The sequence below is a fragment of the Lactuca serriola genome, chromosome 3, assembly GCF_051521515.1.
Source record: "Lactuca serriola cultivar US96UC23 chromosome 3, Lser_US96UC23_V15, whole genome shotgun sequence".
NCBI lineage: Eukaryota > Viridiplantae > Streptophyta > Magnoliopsida > Asterales > Asteraceae > Lactuca > Lactuca serriola.
Window position 1 is genome coordinate 3,750,964 of NC_136410.1, and position 18,042 is coordinate 3,769,005.

Consider the following 18,042-nt stretch of genomic DNA (forward strand, 5'->3'; position numbering starts at 1 on the left):
ACACGTTCATCACAACAATGAAGATTACACGCTTTAATATTACTCTGATCTTAATAAATGTATTTGGAATAAACAATTTTCTCCATGATGGATTTATAATTGGGAAGCTTTACTTAAATAAAATGAATTTTTTTTTTGTTGTGAAAATGGGACGTTACACACAATGATTTAGATTGCCATTTTATCAGAGAAAAGTTACAAAAACACAACAAATAACAGTTGTATTCACAAAATATTTATTAGGAGCTGATCATGTATATGATATTTCCAAGCTGGGAATGATTCCTCATCCTCCAACTTGAGAAAAAAAAAAGGGGGGTGGGGGGGTATTAATGTAATACATTTTGATGGCTTTCGAATATCGGAATCGATCGCAAGTAACAATTAGTTCTGACGACTTCCGAAGACCGGAATTGGATCGCGAGTGAACAACTACTTCCAATCACCTGGAAGATCGGAACCAGATCGCAAGTGATCAGAAATTATCCAATAGCTTCTAAAGATGTTAGAAGTTAGTTTGTAACCGTTTTTGTTAGCTAACTAGAGTTAGTTAATCATAGTTAGTTAACTAATAATAGTTAAGATAGTTAAATGGTTAATGATATATATATATATATATATATATATATATATATATATATATATATATATATATATATATATAAAATCAACTCTCAGTTATACATCGATTTGTTCTTTTTTTGCTCTCAATTATCAGTTCATCCAATTTTGATTTATTTAGTCTATTGAGTTAGTACACCATTAGATATTAATCCTTGATTTTGATTCTCTTTGTAATCATTTTTCAGTTCAGTAACCACGATTTCTTGCCTCATTTTGGCCGAAAATCCTTGAAAACTCGATCCTTTCTAATCTTAACATTTATCATCTTTTAGAAGTATGTTTTTTATTTTACTGATAAAAAACTGATTGAAATTTGAACCATATTTTATTCTCTATTGCAATATGCAAATCCTTTTAGGAAAACCTTTGGAGTTTTGAATCATGCTTCTCATTTTTGCAATTTATTACGGGTTATATATATGTAGTACTGGATGAAAACCAAAATCAAATACATTTATATTTGTCAAGTTATTTTGGTCTTAATGCCTCATGTTTTTTAATAGTTTTTTATAATTGTTTAAGAACATGACATGATGCATTTTCTTGCAATCAATTATGTATGACAAGTCTATGATGCTAATGGATATGAATTCATTATATATCAAATGAAAACTTTGTGAACTTACTTCATGTTTATCTAGGAGTTCCGAGTTCAGTGACAAGAAATAGAAACTTCCACTCCAAGTTCATAGCAAGAAAATAGCAAGAAACATAAACGTATTTTCATTTGGCTATTAAATGATGTTTATGTTTCCATGAATTAAAAGAAATAAATTTGAAAGAACTTATGTTTCCATGGATTAGAAATTATTTATTTGTATTTGGTTATCGTGTGATTATTTGTAATTTTTATCAAACATGCACATATCATATAGAACAAAAATGTAAAATAGTCATTTATGTTAGTATAATAATTAGGAGGTTCCACCAAAGAGTGTGTTAAACATTCAGATCTTAAAATTTCAGACCCTCTTAAAAATTTAGACCTCTTAAAAATTCAAATTCTGTTAAACAACTCTTAAGTCTTACATTACAATCTACCTTTACATATCCTAATAAAAGAAATCTTAATTTCATATGTCCCTTTTTTAGCATGTTTTTTTGACACATGATATTTTCCTAAGATATTTATAATTTTTTTGATAACAAATAAATTTAAATTTAAATTTTAAAAATAAAAAAATTCCTTTCCTAATATGAATTTCGAAATATATAATATCTATTGTTTCAAAATCATATTAAATGTTTACGGTTTTTAATGAATCCCAAAAAAAGCAGAGATACATTATCTTAATTACATTCTTTAGTTGATCATCTATTCAAACTGCATATCAATATGCTGTATTTTTTTGACATTTAATATTTTTTTGTCTATTTAATAATTTTAAACATAACAAGTTAACAACCGTGATTTTCACAGGTATAACTTAGTTTAAAGTAAGATAAAAAAAAACTATCTTCTTGAAGACCAAACCGTAAACAAAAGCTAAACTTATGGATTAAAATTTTGGATGCGTTTAATTGTGGAAAATTGTTTTCATTTTATAACAAAATGTTTTTAGAAAATAAAATTTGTTTTCAATAAAAATTAAAAAAAAAACATGTTTTATTGGAACTGGCTGGTTTTTCATTTTCTATCTTAAAAGTTTAGAAAACTTTAGAAAACATTTTTCTAATTTACATACAACTTGGGAAATAGAAAATTTTCATTTTCTTGGATTTTTTTGAAAATTGAATCAACCAAACGTTTTTCAAAATTTTTATTTTTATTCGAAAATTTTAATGAAAAATTAGAAAATTTTCTGTAACCAAACACATTCTTAGTGTCCATTTAGTTGTGAAAAACCGTTTTCATTTTTTAAGAAAAATAGTTGAATTTTCATTGTCAATTTTTCAATGAAATTTTAGAAAATGCGTTAGGTTGGAACCGATAAAGTTTTCATTTTCCGTTTTAAAATTTTGGAAAACTTTGGAAACCGTAAAAATCATTTTTTTCTAATTTACATACAATTTGAAAACTAAAAATTTTCATTTCCTTAGAATACATTGGAAAATCAAACCAATCAAACGTATTTTCAAAATTTCCGTTTTCTTAGAAAAAAATTCTGAAAAACTAGAAAATTTTCCATAACCAAACGCATTTTAAATTTTTTATATTTTTTTTAAAATACTTTGAAAAACTGACCAAACCAAACATGTTTTCAAAATTTCCTTTTTTGTTTGAAATTTTTTTCTAAAAAACGGAAATTTTTTTCCACAATCAAACAAACCATTAATTTTCCTACCACTAAAGACATAAATAGCCAAATACCGAATTTGCATTTATGAAATATACCACCAATTAAAACGACATTTTTCCTTCCAAGAATCCAAATTTCCCCCTACCACTAAACACAGAAAAATGCAAGTGTTCCGTTCCCAGTGTATGAGATTTTATCATCAAAAGCTTACTACTAAAAACCATCTTCCGATAATACCCCTCTAATATACACTTTCTCCCAGATTCCATAAATCACATCATCATGTTTGTCCAAACATCGACTCCACAAGCACATACAACGGCTTCCCATGCAATTTTAATCTCTCACGACCCTACAAAATCCACAAATACAAACAATTTTAAAAAGACCAAAAAAAAAAAAAAAGTTTTAATTTTAATATACTTATATTTTTATAAGATTCTTTCGCATCATATATACCTTTAAATCCGGCACTTCAATCACGCAAGCACACTCCACAACCACGCCACCAGCACGCTCTGTGCACGTGATAATCAATTTTTAACAAATAAAAAAAATATATATATATATTTTTTTTCATAAATTTGTGAATATTATTACCAAGTAGATTGATTGCAGCACAAAGGGTCCCACCGGTTGCCACCAAATCATCAACCACAAGAGCCCGCTCTCCCGGTTGAACCGCACCTACATGCATTTCAAGACAATCTGTTCCGTATTCCAAAATGTATTTTTCTGATATCACTTCACCTGAAATAATTTTATAAGTTTAACTATATAAAAAAAAATCCATTTACTATAATTTTAGATCTTATATATTTATATTTATATTTACCAGGCAACTTTTTTGGTTTCCTTAAAGGAACAAACTTGGCTCCTATAGCCAGTGCAATTGCAGGACCAAACATAAAACCCCGAGCCTCAATACCTGTCATCGATTAAACTACCTTCGTTATATATTTTTATTTTTATTTTATGTAACAATAATTGATTACCAGAAAATGACATATCAAAACAATGATTAACTACCTAAAAAGAAAGTGTAAGCGTGTGGGGGTGACTCGTGAGGTCATAAAGATAAGACAAAACAAAATATATATATATATATCTATATATATACACATTGAAAAGTTATATGAAAAATCTTCACATTGTAATGAAATAAAACCGAACATAATAGGAAAAAAAAACTTGTGCCCACTAGGAGAGGTCGGGGCCCATTGGCTTTCCTCCAACAACAACTGCCATGAGCCATCATCCCACTCCATATTTGGATCTTGAAAGAGAGAGAAAATGCAGATGCTTTAGTAAGCAAAAGCCCACTTTCAGCCGCTCATACTCATTCATAGCAACTAATCGATGACCTCTCCATACCCTTATTTGATTTCCCACTATCGATCAACTTTCAACCACTACTGCTATTGTTAACAAGAAAGTACATGAAAATATTGTTGATAAAAGTATATAGTCAACGAGGTTTGAAATTTTGCTAAATCGAATGGAAAATTGTGCAATTTCCTTCTGACATTTACGCTATGTATGTATAACTCAAAAGTCAAAATTGGACCCTGTTCTCAGTAAGTATTTTGAATTTTTGGGGAAAGGTGACGTTTGATGAGTATTTTAGTCCAGAAGGGTATTAGTTTTGGTAAAGCGAGAAGAATTTTGAAAAATTACCTGCAACTACAGAGATGTTCTCCTGTTTGTAACGCTCAACGAACAAATCGATTGTGTCTTTGAAGGCCTTTGGATCGAGCAACAATGTAGTGATGTCTAGGAATAGTATCCCTGTGATTCATAAATTCTATTCACGATCATTATTCTTCAATGTAAGCGAGATTATGTGTGTAATTTTCGCTCATATAGATACACACCGGTGGTTTGTGAATTTCATACCAAAAAAAATGGAGATTGAGTGTACCTGGTCTAGGGAAGTCGGGGACGACACGTAGGGTGGACTTGATGCCATTAACACGATCGGAAAATCCGTCGTTTTCGCCGGCAAGCATACTTCAGAGTTCAGATGGAGGTGATGTGTGTGTGTGTGAAGTAGCAGTTGAAGAAAATTAAATGGCGGAGTTAACACACGCAGGAGGAAATTGGGAGGGAAATTGGTTTATTTATAGGAGGGTTTCTTACTCCACTTTCGGAAGGTGTCGATTTGATGTTTTCCAAAATGAGGAGGGCTGTTTTGAAATAACCATATCTTAAAGGATAAAATGACAAAAACAGTCCTTGTACTTGTAGAATATAACTTTATATCTTCTTTGAAGTAATAACAAATCATGAATCTTCTATAAATTTGTCAAAATCTATTTGACTAACTAAACGTCGATATATAATACATAAAACGTACAAATGATCATGTCGCTTACTCATAGTAAACCACTTTTTATTTTGGTGGTACGAATCTTTTAATATATATCAGTCATTGTTACCAAACCTTTTTATGATTATTGTTTTGCAAACGTCTTTCCAACCATCAAAACAAATTATTTACGTAACTTCAAACTGTATAACAATTATAGTAGAAGATATCACGGAAGTATCTCCTAAGACTGATATTTTGCGTGATGTTTTTCAATTACTATCAATCAATATATCAAGGCAAAAATTAAGCTCAATTCAGTTTTAACCACGCTCTTTTCCTTTCTTATTTTCTAAAACTTTTTAAATGTCTTTATTAATATATAACAAAATTACATGGTTAGTCCTTATAATTTGTCGATAGCTGCCAAAACCTGTATACGTTTGGTTCATGTAGTTAATAAACATTGTCGTGTGGTCCCTACAGTTTTATTAGGATTGTCAAATTGGGCAGTCATGTCGTGTTTTTGTTCGATATGACATGATAAGGTTTTGTGTAATATGAACAGGACACGGCACCATTTATGTTTTTTCACTAACAAGACACGAACCAATTAAAACACAACACGAGATGACATAACAAAGATAATATTGCATAACTATTAGTTTATTTAAAATAATACTTAACATATATAACAAGACAAAAACGACAAACAAATAACACATGCTCAATCGTGTCAATTTTTGTGTCGATTTGTGAACACGACACGACATGATATCGTCTTTTTTAAACTTGACATGAACACGACATTAACACAAATTCAAATTTTGATTTTGACCCAATTTCATTTCGTGTCATGTATTTTTGTTGTGTCTTGTCATAAATTGACACCCCTTAAGTTTTATTTTATTTCAAAATGGAAAAACCTGATAAAGTTTCAATATTTTGGATCATTTTACAATTTAATTACAAATTATTATTTTTTTACAAAAAAAAGACAGTTTATCAACTAAAATTTCGAAATAACCCTTTTTGGCTGGGTTGGCAGATTTAGCCAATATCTCATATATTTTTGTTAATTTGGTCAAAATATTGAAACTCTTCTAAAGATTACCCTATTTTTAATCAATAACCAAAATATTGCGACTTCTTTTTTAAGATTACCCATGAATTAATATATATTATAATTAACAACTCATTCTTTAAAACAACACATTTTTTTTATTATAAACAAAAGAAATACATTTATTGCTAATTTTTAAGAACCGAAAGGTGAACTAAGTACTCATATATTGCTTGTCGATCACATCAAACTCTTTATGTTCCTCATGTGCATAATTGTAGATGTCATAGTGACATGCATTATGTGGGCGTTCCTCTTATGTTCTTTAACCTAACTACTACCTAATTTGCATACCTCACTTGGTAACAAATGTAGGCTAACACACATCTATCGAGAATGAAAAGTAAACTTTGAATGACAATTTAAGTAGATAATTCTTTCCATTTAAATTGCAATTAAAGGTTGACTTTTTTACTTATGGTGGATGTGTTATCTGATGGTTATCAGATATTGCATGAAGATTGGGTAGTAGTTAAGCTAAAGAACATAAGAGAAACACCAACATCAAAGGAACACCCATAGAGTGCATCTTACCATGATTTGTTAATAATAGTATACATTAGCTCAATGATAATTCATTTTCAGAAAAGTCTTAATATCTTGGTTACTGGTTAAAAATAATGTAACCTTTAGAAAAGTCACAATATTTTGACAAAATTAATAAAAAAAAAATGGGAGACCGGTTAAATCTATGAAACCGGCCAAAAAAAGTTTTTTTTTTTTTTTGAAAATTTAGCATGTAATTTATCATTTTTGTTAAAAAGAATTAATTGTGGAGTAAATTGTAAAATATTATGACTTTATCAAAGATTTACCTTACAAATTTGATAAAGTAGTATTTTAACCATGATTTGATTTTTTATTTTCATTTTAAGATTTAAGTTAACATTATAAAAAACTAGAAAATAACATACCCTAATCCTAATCCCACCTGCCACTTCATTTCCTTTTCTTAATCATGTTACCACTCTCATATCCTTAACCAACCTCTTTCCCTACCTTTCTTACTCCCACTATTGACCAGCAACTATTGAGATGAGGATGTCTTCCTCTACCACCAACCATCATCGTCGGACAAATCATCATCCTCTCTCTCTCTCTCTCTCTCTCTTTATATATATATATATATATATATATATATATATATATATATATATCCAAACTGACTGTTTATTTGCATTAGTAGTTTTAAATTTATAAGTCTTGTAAAATCTCAACCAGTTTAAAGCACAATAGGCAATGTACCTAGTCGTGTAATAATATAGTTAGGGTAAGAAAGGACGTCGAACACTAGGAGAATGAGAATTATTCTAATGAGGAACTACTGCTACTAATTAAATTAATAAAAATATTATAAATTGGGGTTTTTATCTGATTTTGCAAGTTTAGAGAAACTTCAATTTTCAACTAAGACAATTAAACAAACTACAATTACTTTAACTAAAGCATGCAAACAGAAAACGATTTTAAATCAAGATTAAAGAGCCCGTTCGTTTAGCATCGAATCACCTATCACATATGGTTGATTTCTTATGCAATGAATTATTTAGTTGGTTATCGATTCTAAAGTTAATAGTTATCTTGTTCCGATTTCCTAGCATTTACCAATTTATGAACTATTATTGCAATGGTCATGCAATAAATAAACGCCTAATTGATTTTAATATTCGGACTATGAATAACAAGATCTAGTGATTTTTTATCTGTGATCAAGACAATAAATCAAAGCATATAACATGGATTACTAATGATCTCTAATACAATTAAAGTTACTAATTATTACCACCTAACCCTATGATTTGTTCAATCTCTAGATCTAACAACTTAATGATCTTAAATAGTTAAATATCAAGTTCATGCAAATAGAATGGTCATTTAGCTACACAAAAATTGAAGATAAGGGATAAAAATCAGAACTTTAATATGCTAGGTAGTCGGACCTATCAAACACGAGTAAAAACCAATATAAATAAATCCATATATATCGAAATCAACGCATAATATCAAGGTTCATCTATGTTAAACGAAAGCAAAGAGTTTTTAGCCCATAACTAAATCAAAAACACAATAAAAAATGAAGTAAACTTTGAAACACATGATTAAACCAAGCAAATAGAATGATTAATCGTGTTTATGCTCCCCATCTCTTTGAATCTCGTTCTTCAATCGATCACTTGCCTCCTTAGGGTTTCTAGGGAGTTTTTGGTTGTCTAAATTCGTATATCTATGTAACTCTCCTCTAGATTCTAACCTAATGGTAGAATATATAAGTTTCCCAAATTTCGTCGCCGCGTCGTGGTGGACAATTCCTTTACGTAGCCTCCAAGTTTTCATACAAACACCCGGGAATATTCTAACGCTGACATGTCACCACATCGTGGCAAACATATGACCATGACATGGCAACCACTTTCCACGTTTTTCTTCTCTTTGATGAATGCTTCCAATTCATTCTCCAACCTAGCATTTTGCTCCTTTTTCCTTGTTAATGTCTTTTCTGCTACAAAAATAAAATATTGACGTAATAAGTATCAAATATCTTTTTAGATAACTAAAATATAGCTAAAATACTTAAATAATGCATAAAATATATAAATTTGTATAGCCATATAAAAAATACTCCACTTTTGTATTTCTCTCGCCCCTAAGCGAAAGTGAATTTTATATTATCATTACATTAAAACTTGTTCACCAATATCATATAGAATAACCCAAATTAAATTCACCAATTATGTTTCACCTCATGGCATATATTTGTGTCTAAATTCCTAAATACTTCCCAAGTCCTAAATACTAACAATCATCATAAACGTTCCCCACTTATTTTGAACAAACTTATTTCTGGATCCCTCCGAATACATCCTTAGAAAATTTTCTCAACCTCAAGGTAGTTTTGTTAAGTTCCCAAACATGCATATGATAAAAATAACTTAGAAAGAAAAATTAAAACTTTAACTACTAAGCTCATGACTTTTGGCAATTTGCCTTATTTCTTCACTTCTCATGATATTCATACTTTGTAAGCTCTTATTCGCTCAACAACTTATGACAACTTTTTTTTTCTTTTCTAGTTTTTCTCTTTTCTTAAATTATATTTTTCACAAAGTTTTTCACCTTTTTTTTTCATAACTTGCATTTTCTCTCACAAAATAAAAACCTAAAAGAAAAACAGATGCTTAAGCAAGAGAACTTAATATCAACCTTTATTTGTTAAAGGCATTAGTCTAAAGTGTAATAGCTACATAAATTTCCATGGATATATTTCAGTACACGATGCAAAACATATTATGTCCCTCAAACTACACAAATTCACATTTTTGTCTCATGATTTCACTATAATTAGAAAGCCACAAATATACTATAACATATTGGTTCCAATAAATTTTGGAATTCTCATCAAGTTATTTCATACAACACTAGCAAACTTAGTCCTAACATAATAATAAAATTTAAAATTTTCTAGATTTTTTTTATTTAGACCATTTTTCAAATATTTATATTTTATTTTTATCAGTCTAGCATAATAATAGTTCTTTTAAAAATTAAGTATGCTTCAAATCCTTTTTTGACCCCTTACCCCACACTTATTTCATACAATACCCTCATTATACGCATAATGACATTAAAGCACAATAAAAGCTAAAAGAGAGAAAAACGAACAAACTCCCATAGAGTAGTAGTGGCAAGATCGAATGATTGTTGTGGTTTAGCGTTGACATCTCGATATTTTTGCTGGAAAACTGGACTTTGGTTGCTTTGGAATGTGACGAAAAAAATGTACCTATAAGTGGACTTCGATTGTGTTGCATAAAAGTGTGAAATATGGAAATGTACTTCAGCCACATCGTGGTAACGAAGATGATGCAGGAACTGATTGCGATCAAAATAGGCACCATGACATGTAAATCGTAACACCATGTCGTGGTTTTTAGGGCTTCCGTAAAATATTGTGTGCGGAAATTATGATCGAATTTTGCTTTAATCACACATTTATCTTCTTTCAACATGCCATCCCCTATAATTAAAAATGTTAACAACGAATGTTCGCTCAAAATCCCCTCGTACCCAAAATCGCACCCCACACTTGTTAATTTTCACACCTCTCGATAATAATCGTTGAAGTCTCTCTCTCTCTCTCTCTCTCGCCCTATACTCTAAAATCAAACTCATTTTTAAGCTCCTTTAATTCTCCAAGATCAAAATCAGAACAATATCAAGTAATACAATGGAAAATCATTCGGGGTTACAATCCAAAATAAAAACTAAAAATGAAAACACACCAAATAAAATAAAAATTGTCTAAAACAAACAAACCAAACGAAACATAAAATAAAAAGGATAAATCACTCGTCCTCATTGTCTAACTAACGAGCTCCACTCGGCACCTCTCCATCATCTTGGGCAAATTGTTCGTTCCAGCTACCAACGTATGACATGTGAGCATGAAATGGTGGTGGAGGTTCTAATCCCATATGTTGCATGATAATCTCCAAATAACTACCATCCTACTTATCATGAGCTTGAGTATCATCTATATACCCACCAAGTCCAACTACCCTATCAAATATGTGTGAAACAAGTGAGGATACAAATCGTAGGTCAACAACGTATGGTGGATCATGGATTGGTCCTTTGTATCTTCTTCTAGCTTTTTAACGAGGTTGTAGGTTTGGCATTGGTGCATCAAATCCTCATACTCGCACCACAGGATCATCGGTTAGTATTATGAATCCACCCCCAACATTGGCCACAATTAGCATGGTCACTAATTTATACACCGTGAAATGTTGACTTAAAATAAGTGTTAACAATTGTAGCATAGCCTGGTCCAAAATTCCGTGAGATTTTACAAGCCGTGTCACAAAATATCCCACATATATGGGTCTTCCCGCTTGCGGTTTCACGACTCTCTCGACTAAGAATCGGGAAATAGCATATGGGTTGTAAAATACCCTGGGTATAATGATACTCCATAAGTAAAAGGGGTTTAAGCTAGGAACATTGTCTCCATGTCATTTGTGATTAACATTAAATGTGATGAGACATTGGAGAAAAGGATGAATATGCGACCATATTAGGCTTTCTTACGAAGACCCCAGGTCATAAAGCATGTTGGCAATAGTAATCCAAAATTCACAATTCTGAATTCCTGCTGAAAAAACTCAAAGCCCGGCCTCTAAAAATGTGCTGAAATTTCCAGTTTTAGTTTCTTGGTGGCCATAAAGTCTGAATCACCATGCCAGCTCACTCAAACTACATTCCAAATATTGCCCTCCTAACCAAAAAGTGATTTCCCTTTGATAATGTGAATGCTCGATGTGCTCTTCAAAATCTATAGTGGTGAAAAAATCCATACAAAAATCCCTATAAATTGGTTCTTCAATCATAAACACATTCCTCCAACCATTTCATGTGAATGAAAATCCTTCCCTGATGAAGACCTTGGTTAAATATTGATTAATATGTCCCGTTACCCCCATTGTTATTCAACCACTACCATTTTACAATAGGTGAGACAGAGAAATCCCTGTTGTAGAGCCACCTAAACCAGTTATTGTAGGTAGTTAAACGATCCTCCAAAATGTTTGTCGGAAAGTAGTAAAATAAGTGCACACATGGAACATTCGAGTTTTGAGTGGGTCTTCTTATGAGTGCCATTACCTTTAAAATGTAAGAAAACAACATACCAAACATCCCTCATATTAATAGTTAGGAAAACAAATATAATCTGCCAAACCAGTTCCCATGTTGTAGTGAACGTCGATGAATATGAAAATCTAATCAAAACCTGTTTTTGGCCAAATTAATCCATGAAATTCAATGGATTTTGTCTAAAATCTAGTCTGAACATATTAAGCACATCATTCATCAAGATGTAACAGTTAAAAATCCCTAATTTTGACAAACCCTAGACTAAAAATCGACCCCTTCGTTTTTCTAAATCAATCGCATAATTTTCAAATAAATAGATTAGGTCACAAGAATCATACCTTGGAGGAAGATTGAACATAAACTAAAGAAGAAAATACATAAATTATGCAGAAAAGTTCGAAGTAAGGGAGCAAACACGTCGTTGCTTTGTTTTGATTGAAAGTTGAAAAGCATTTTGTAGTGAATCCATTTTTTGGTCCCCTAGTTACCACGTCGTAGTAATAAAAAAAATACATGAATTTAATTAGGACAAAAACAATCCCCATGACGCGGTAATAGAGATATCATGTCGAGGTTTTCGTAGATTTTTAAAACCCATTTTTGTTCTTTTCTTTTCCAGAAATTTATTTAAATGTACCACAAACTTGTTTGCTTACCCCTCATTAAAATGATGTCAAAAAATAAATAGAACTAGTGAAATATCCTAGAAAAAATGAAACACAAAAAACAAAAAGTAAAACAAGAAAAATAAAGTAAAAACAAAACCAAACTGTGGGTTCCCTCCCGTAAGAGCTTCTTTTGTAGAATTTGTGAGTTAGACTCTTTTCCATTCTACATTGTCGAGGTTGGGAGTGGGATCTCCCTGTTTAATTTCATATCGAGTCGTTTCCTTTTGTAAGCAGTACCATGCATTTTGTATGCTTTCTTCGTTTTCTTTTTCTTATTCGTGATCCTATTTGCTCATGTTTACGCTTAACTCAATGACTCATCCTGCTTTATCCTTTCTCTCCTCTTTCTCATTCATGTCGTCATCTCACTTGTCAAGCTTCGTCTCTTTGTTAACTTTTGCCTCTTTTTCACCTTCAGACTCTTGATCTTCATTTAGCTCTTTTATTTCTACCTTAGACTTGAAAAAAGTGAAAACTTAGCACTCCAAAATGTTTGCAACTAAAGCTCGAGGTTTTGTGTGTTTCTCCTCATGTTTAGGCTCAATCCACCCTTGCATCTCATCCTCCATCATCTTTTCCAATTCCAAGATATCATTACAATCTTTGCTTTCTTCTTGCACCACTTCATCATCTCTATCCATGGAAAACACCTCATCATTTCTTGCTTAAGTCTTAGCATTTTTTGTTTTTCTCAAAGGTTATTTCCTCTAAACCCACTGTTAAAGTTACCTTGGAGGCATGGATTGATGGGTTTTGAGCAAAACATACATTCCTATGTGTGCATGCAACCCTAAATGGATTGGATCTAAGTTTTCTTTATTGAACATGCAAATAATGAACACAATACAATAAACCCTAGGATCTATGTATAATAATCGAAATTCACACAATTGGGATCATAATACATACCTTGATTGTTATATTGTAATAACAATCTAAAACCTTATAGATCTTGAACTTTAAGAACTTAGTATCACATACGTCACACCTCTAATGGCTCACAAACATACTTAGTAAGAGGATGATTATGAGTGGAGGAGAGAGGAGATAATTTTTTATTTTCTTAGGGTTTTGGAACCTTAGCATAGCCGAAATCCATAAGGGGTTATGCCCTTTATATTGTTGTTGGTTGCTTAGAGCCAAAGCTAGGGTTAAGATAAGTAAACCCTAATCCCTTTGTTTAAGGCCTAAGCAGCTCATGGATCCTCATCCTTAAGGCCATGAACGAAATTTTTAGGGCCTTCCCTAGAGAATTTCGTCCATCCCTCCTAGGATGGTCCAAGAGCCAAATTCCATAACTATCAATAAATTGCAAAACAGCCCCTGCACTTTTAACTAATTCATATAATCCCAAAATTAATTTCTGATGAAATATTAATTAATAATATGATTTATAATTAATATATTATTTCCATAACATATTAATAAATCATTTTTATCAATTTATTATTCCAAATAATAAATTGTTCCTCTTCCTCACTTTATCATCTTGTCAAGTTGCTAGTGTGAAGGCAACCCAAAATGACCATGCCACTGTCAATTTAAATACATACCAATTATAGTTTTGGGCTTATACACCTAATCCAACAGTATCCTACTTGGATAAGTCTAATCACTATAGTTTTAAGTATGACTTCAAAAATTGACAAGCAATCGTAGCTCTCAAAGCCGCTGTCGAACTCTGACCTAGCCAGATATGTGTCCTTAGATAAGTGATCAAATATTCCTCCATTCTACAAGATACCGTATGGACATAAGACATGGATTATAATCTCTCTCTGTCTAAGATTTGTTTCCCGATTTCTGATTCATGATGACTAATATCAGACTACTAATTGAACACATCAATTTAGTCCAAGATTGACCAAGCGCTTTAGATGCCATCATCAAATCATTGAGGGGCCCACATATATTGCTTTTCCCGTTAGGGCAAAAGGAATGGATAGACTTCGACTCACATGCTTGCATTATCCACTCATCAAATCACATACAACAATATGTTTTATAACATCAAGTTACTCATGCGTTTACGCATTATCAATGCACAACTGACTTGTAAACAACAACTCATATGTCTATGTTTCAAGAATATAAGATATTATCGTCTCAAAATTACTCGTGATAAAATCCATGAAGCAATTCTTTGAGCGTAGGTTAATCCAATACTTAAAATCCCCATTTCTAAGTACTCGTGAACATTGCAGCAAAACCATTGATATGTCTAATCCCCGTAGACAATCTATAATTCATTTCATGACAGTCTTAATTCGTTACTTACTTCCAAAAGTACGAGCGACTATGGATGTTTGAATAATCCAATTATTCGGGAAGTAAAACATGCGAAATGAAACACAATAATAACCTAATTAACTATGATCTCAAAACTATTGAATATAAATAAAGAACTTATTATTTAATCACCATATTAATTGGACTTTATTTATTATACAATGTCTCGGTTAATCAACTAAACACTTGAATTACATATCAGTCATGTCATGTTCTAAACATGCATACTATGTTTCTATATGGTCCTTCCTTTGTGAACAGATCGATTGGACATAATTCCAATGATGCTCATTTCATAATTCCAAATCCTTATTATAAGTGTAAGAATTCCAAATTCTTTTCATATGTGTTAGAGTCTAACCTTCCATGCAATATTCTTTTGTGATGACGTGACCTGAAAGTCACAAAGACTTTGTCGACGATGTCACAAAATGCTCCATTGAAACTTTGTTACTAAAACAATTTCATGGTGATGAAGTATCAAATTCAAGGTAACTCCTTGAACACCTTCCTTGCATTAAGGTTTCTAACTCACATGTAGATTATTAATTATCAATTCCTATTATGGAAACATTTCCATATTACCATATGACCATCAATTCCGAACAAGAGTCACCTCCATTCATAATTATGTCAATATGCTCCGTCCAAATTAATACTATACTTCCAACTGTCCACAAGCAACCAATCTTTTGGTAAACCTCAAACTGTTCTTGACAATTGTTTAATAACTTTACTCACATCTTCTTCTAGGCCCTTTTCCCTCTTAGTGCCCTAGACATTTGTCATATCAGAAAAAGTGAATATTATAGCATATGTACTTAATCCAATATCCAAGACATATGGAATTTGACACATAATGTCTCACATAAAGACATGATACTTGATCAGTCTCTTGCTATAATATTTCCATATATATATATATATATATATATATATATATATATATATATATATATATATATTTCTTTTGTTGAAACATTTCAACACGATAATTATATATGTTCATGACTAAGTTCCATTAAAATCCTTCAAACTAAACTTTTATATTTTAAATGAAGTATAAGCGCCTTTTCCTCTAAATCCTTTTGTAACAAAATAATTTCCAAACTTTTTAATTTGCAAATTTGTAAACTTTGTTTCCTACTAATAATATTGCCAACTTGCAATATTTAGAACAACAAATATGTTCCCATTATCATAACAAATATGTTCCCGCCACCATCACCTCCACCCACTACCTGCTAAAACCATCAACCATCGACAACCACTGACCACCACCCACCTTCACCACCCATCACAACCACCCGCCACCACCACCCCGCCTATCACCCATTAAAACCACCATACACCATCACCATCATCACCACTAACCACCACCCACCCATCCACTAGCACCACCTATCACCATCACCTATCACTACTGCTCGCCACCGCCACCTGCCACCCACTATAATCACCACCCCACATTTCACCCTCACCACCCTTCACAACCACCACCACCACCACCACCTACCACCTACCACCACCAAACATCACTACACACCATCACTATGCATCACCACCACTCGTGATTATATGTATATAATCACATATGATTATGTGTATTTAATCACATATGATTTATATGGATAATATTCTTTTTTTCCTTATAAATCATGTGATTACATAAATATAATCACATGTGATTAGATATATTTAATCAAATGTGATTAGATATAATTAATCACATGTGTCATTATCATGTTCTCGATTTAATAATTAGTTTTTGTCAACCTTAATCATATGTGATTAAATACATATAATCACATGTGATTATATGTATCCAATAACATATGATTTATATGTTTCAATAATGCTCTCATATATTTAATCACATATGATTATAAGTATTTAATCATGTATGATTAATGTGGACATAAATTTGTTTTAATGTTGTTGATTCAATAGTTGTTCTCGTGTATATAATTACATGTGATTATATATATTTCATCACATATGACTTATTGAAACAATAACGTGAAAACAAATCTTTTTCACATAAATCGTATGTGATTAACCACACAAGACCAACTATTGAATTAAAAATGAAAAAATGAATATTGTCCACCTAAATCATATGTGATTATATACATATAATCACATGTGATTATATGTACCTAATCACATGTGATATATGTGTACAACATCATTATTTCTTTCTCAACTCAATAGTTGTACTCATGTACTTAATCACATGTGATTATATGTATCTAATCATATATGATTTATATTGATAATATTCTTTTTCGCATTTTTATTCAATATTTTTTCTTAAGTACTTAATCATATGTGATTGTATGTATTTAATCATATATGATTATTGTGGAAAAAGAAAAAATATTGAATCAAAAAACGCAAAAATGAAACTTGTGTACAGAAATCATATGTGACTAAATGTACAAGAACATCTATTTAATGATAATGCGAAAAGGAATATTGTCCATATAAATCATATCTGATTAGATACATATAATCTCTTGTAATTAAATACACAAGAACAACATTTGAATTGAGAACGCAAAAATGAATATGTTCCACATAAATTCTATGTGATTAGATACATATAATCACATGTAATTATATGCATTTAATCACATATAATATATGTGAGCAATATTTATCTTTGTGTTCTCGATTCAAGTTTTTCTCATGTATGTAATCATATGTGGTTATATGTATCTAATCACATATGATTTATATTGACATCATTCTTTTTTGTCTATATAAATCATATGTGATTAGATACATATAATCACATGTGATTATATGTGTTTAATCACATATGATTACAGTTTACAAAGAACAATTACTGAATCGAGAATGTGACAACGAATCTTATCCACATAAATCATATATGATTTGATACATATAATCACATGTGGTTATATGTATTTAATCAGATATAATTTATGTAGACAATATTTATTTTTGCGGTTTCGATTGAATAATTGATTTTGTGTATTTAATCACATGTGATTATATGTATATAATCACATATGATTTGAGGTGGACAAGATTCATTTTTTCCTTCTCAATTCAATAGTTGTGCTCATGTACTTAATCACATACAGTTATACATATAATCACATGTGATAA

The 18,042-nt window shown here is 31.0% G+C and overlaps 1 protein-coding gene across 1 annotated transcript; it reads right to left on the minus strand.

The window, feature by feature from the left end:
• Positions 1-2,924: 2,924 nt before the first annotated feature.
• On the minus strand, positions 2,925-4,972 carry LOC145091335 (adenine phosphoribosyltransferase 3-like). The gene is made up of 6 exons (XM_079029033.1): positions 4,786-4,972; positions 4,542-4,652; positions 3,700-3,792; positions 3,465-3,614; positions 3,324-3,382; positions 2,925-3,216 (listed from the first exon to the last, which is right to left on the minus strand). Exons 1-6 carry the CDS (start codon positions 4,871-4,873, stop codon positions 3,145-3,147), a joined length of 573 nt encoding a protein of 190 aa, XP_078885159.1. The 5' UTR covers positions 4,874-4,972; the 3' UTR covers positions 2,925-3,144.
• Between the last annotated feature and the right edge of the window lie 13,070 nt (positions 4,973-18,042).

Bases quoted from the DNA above. Each gene is read 5' to 3' on its own strand.
- LOC145091335 (XM_079029033.1), bottom strand. From the start codon at position 4,873: ATGCTTGCCGGCGAAAACGACGGATTTTCCGATCGTGTTAATGGCATC. The intron at 4,653-4,785 runs GTACACTCAATC...TATGAATCACAG, and splicing joins CCCCGACTTCCCTAGACCAG to GGATACTATTCCTAGACATC. The intron at 3,615-3,699 runs GTAAATATAAAT...AAATTATTTCAG, and splicing joins GAAACCAAAAAAGTTGCCTG to GTGAAGTGATATCAGAAAAA.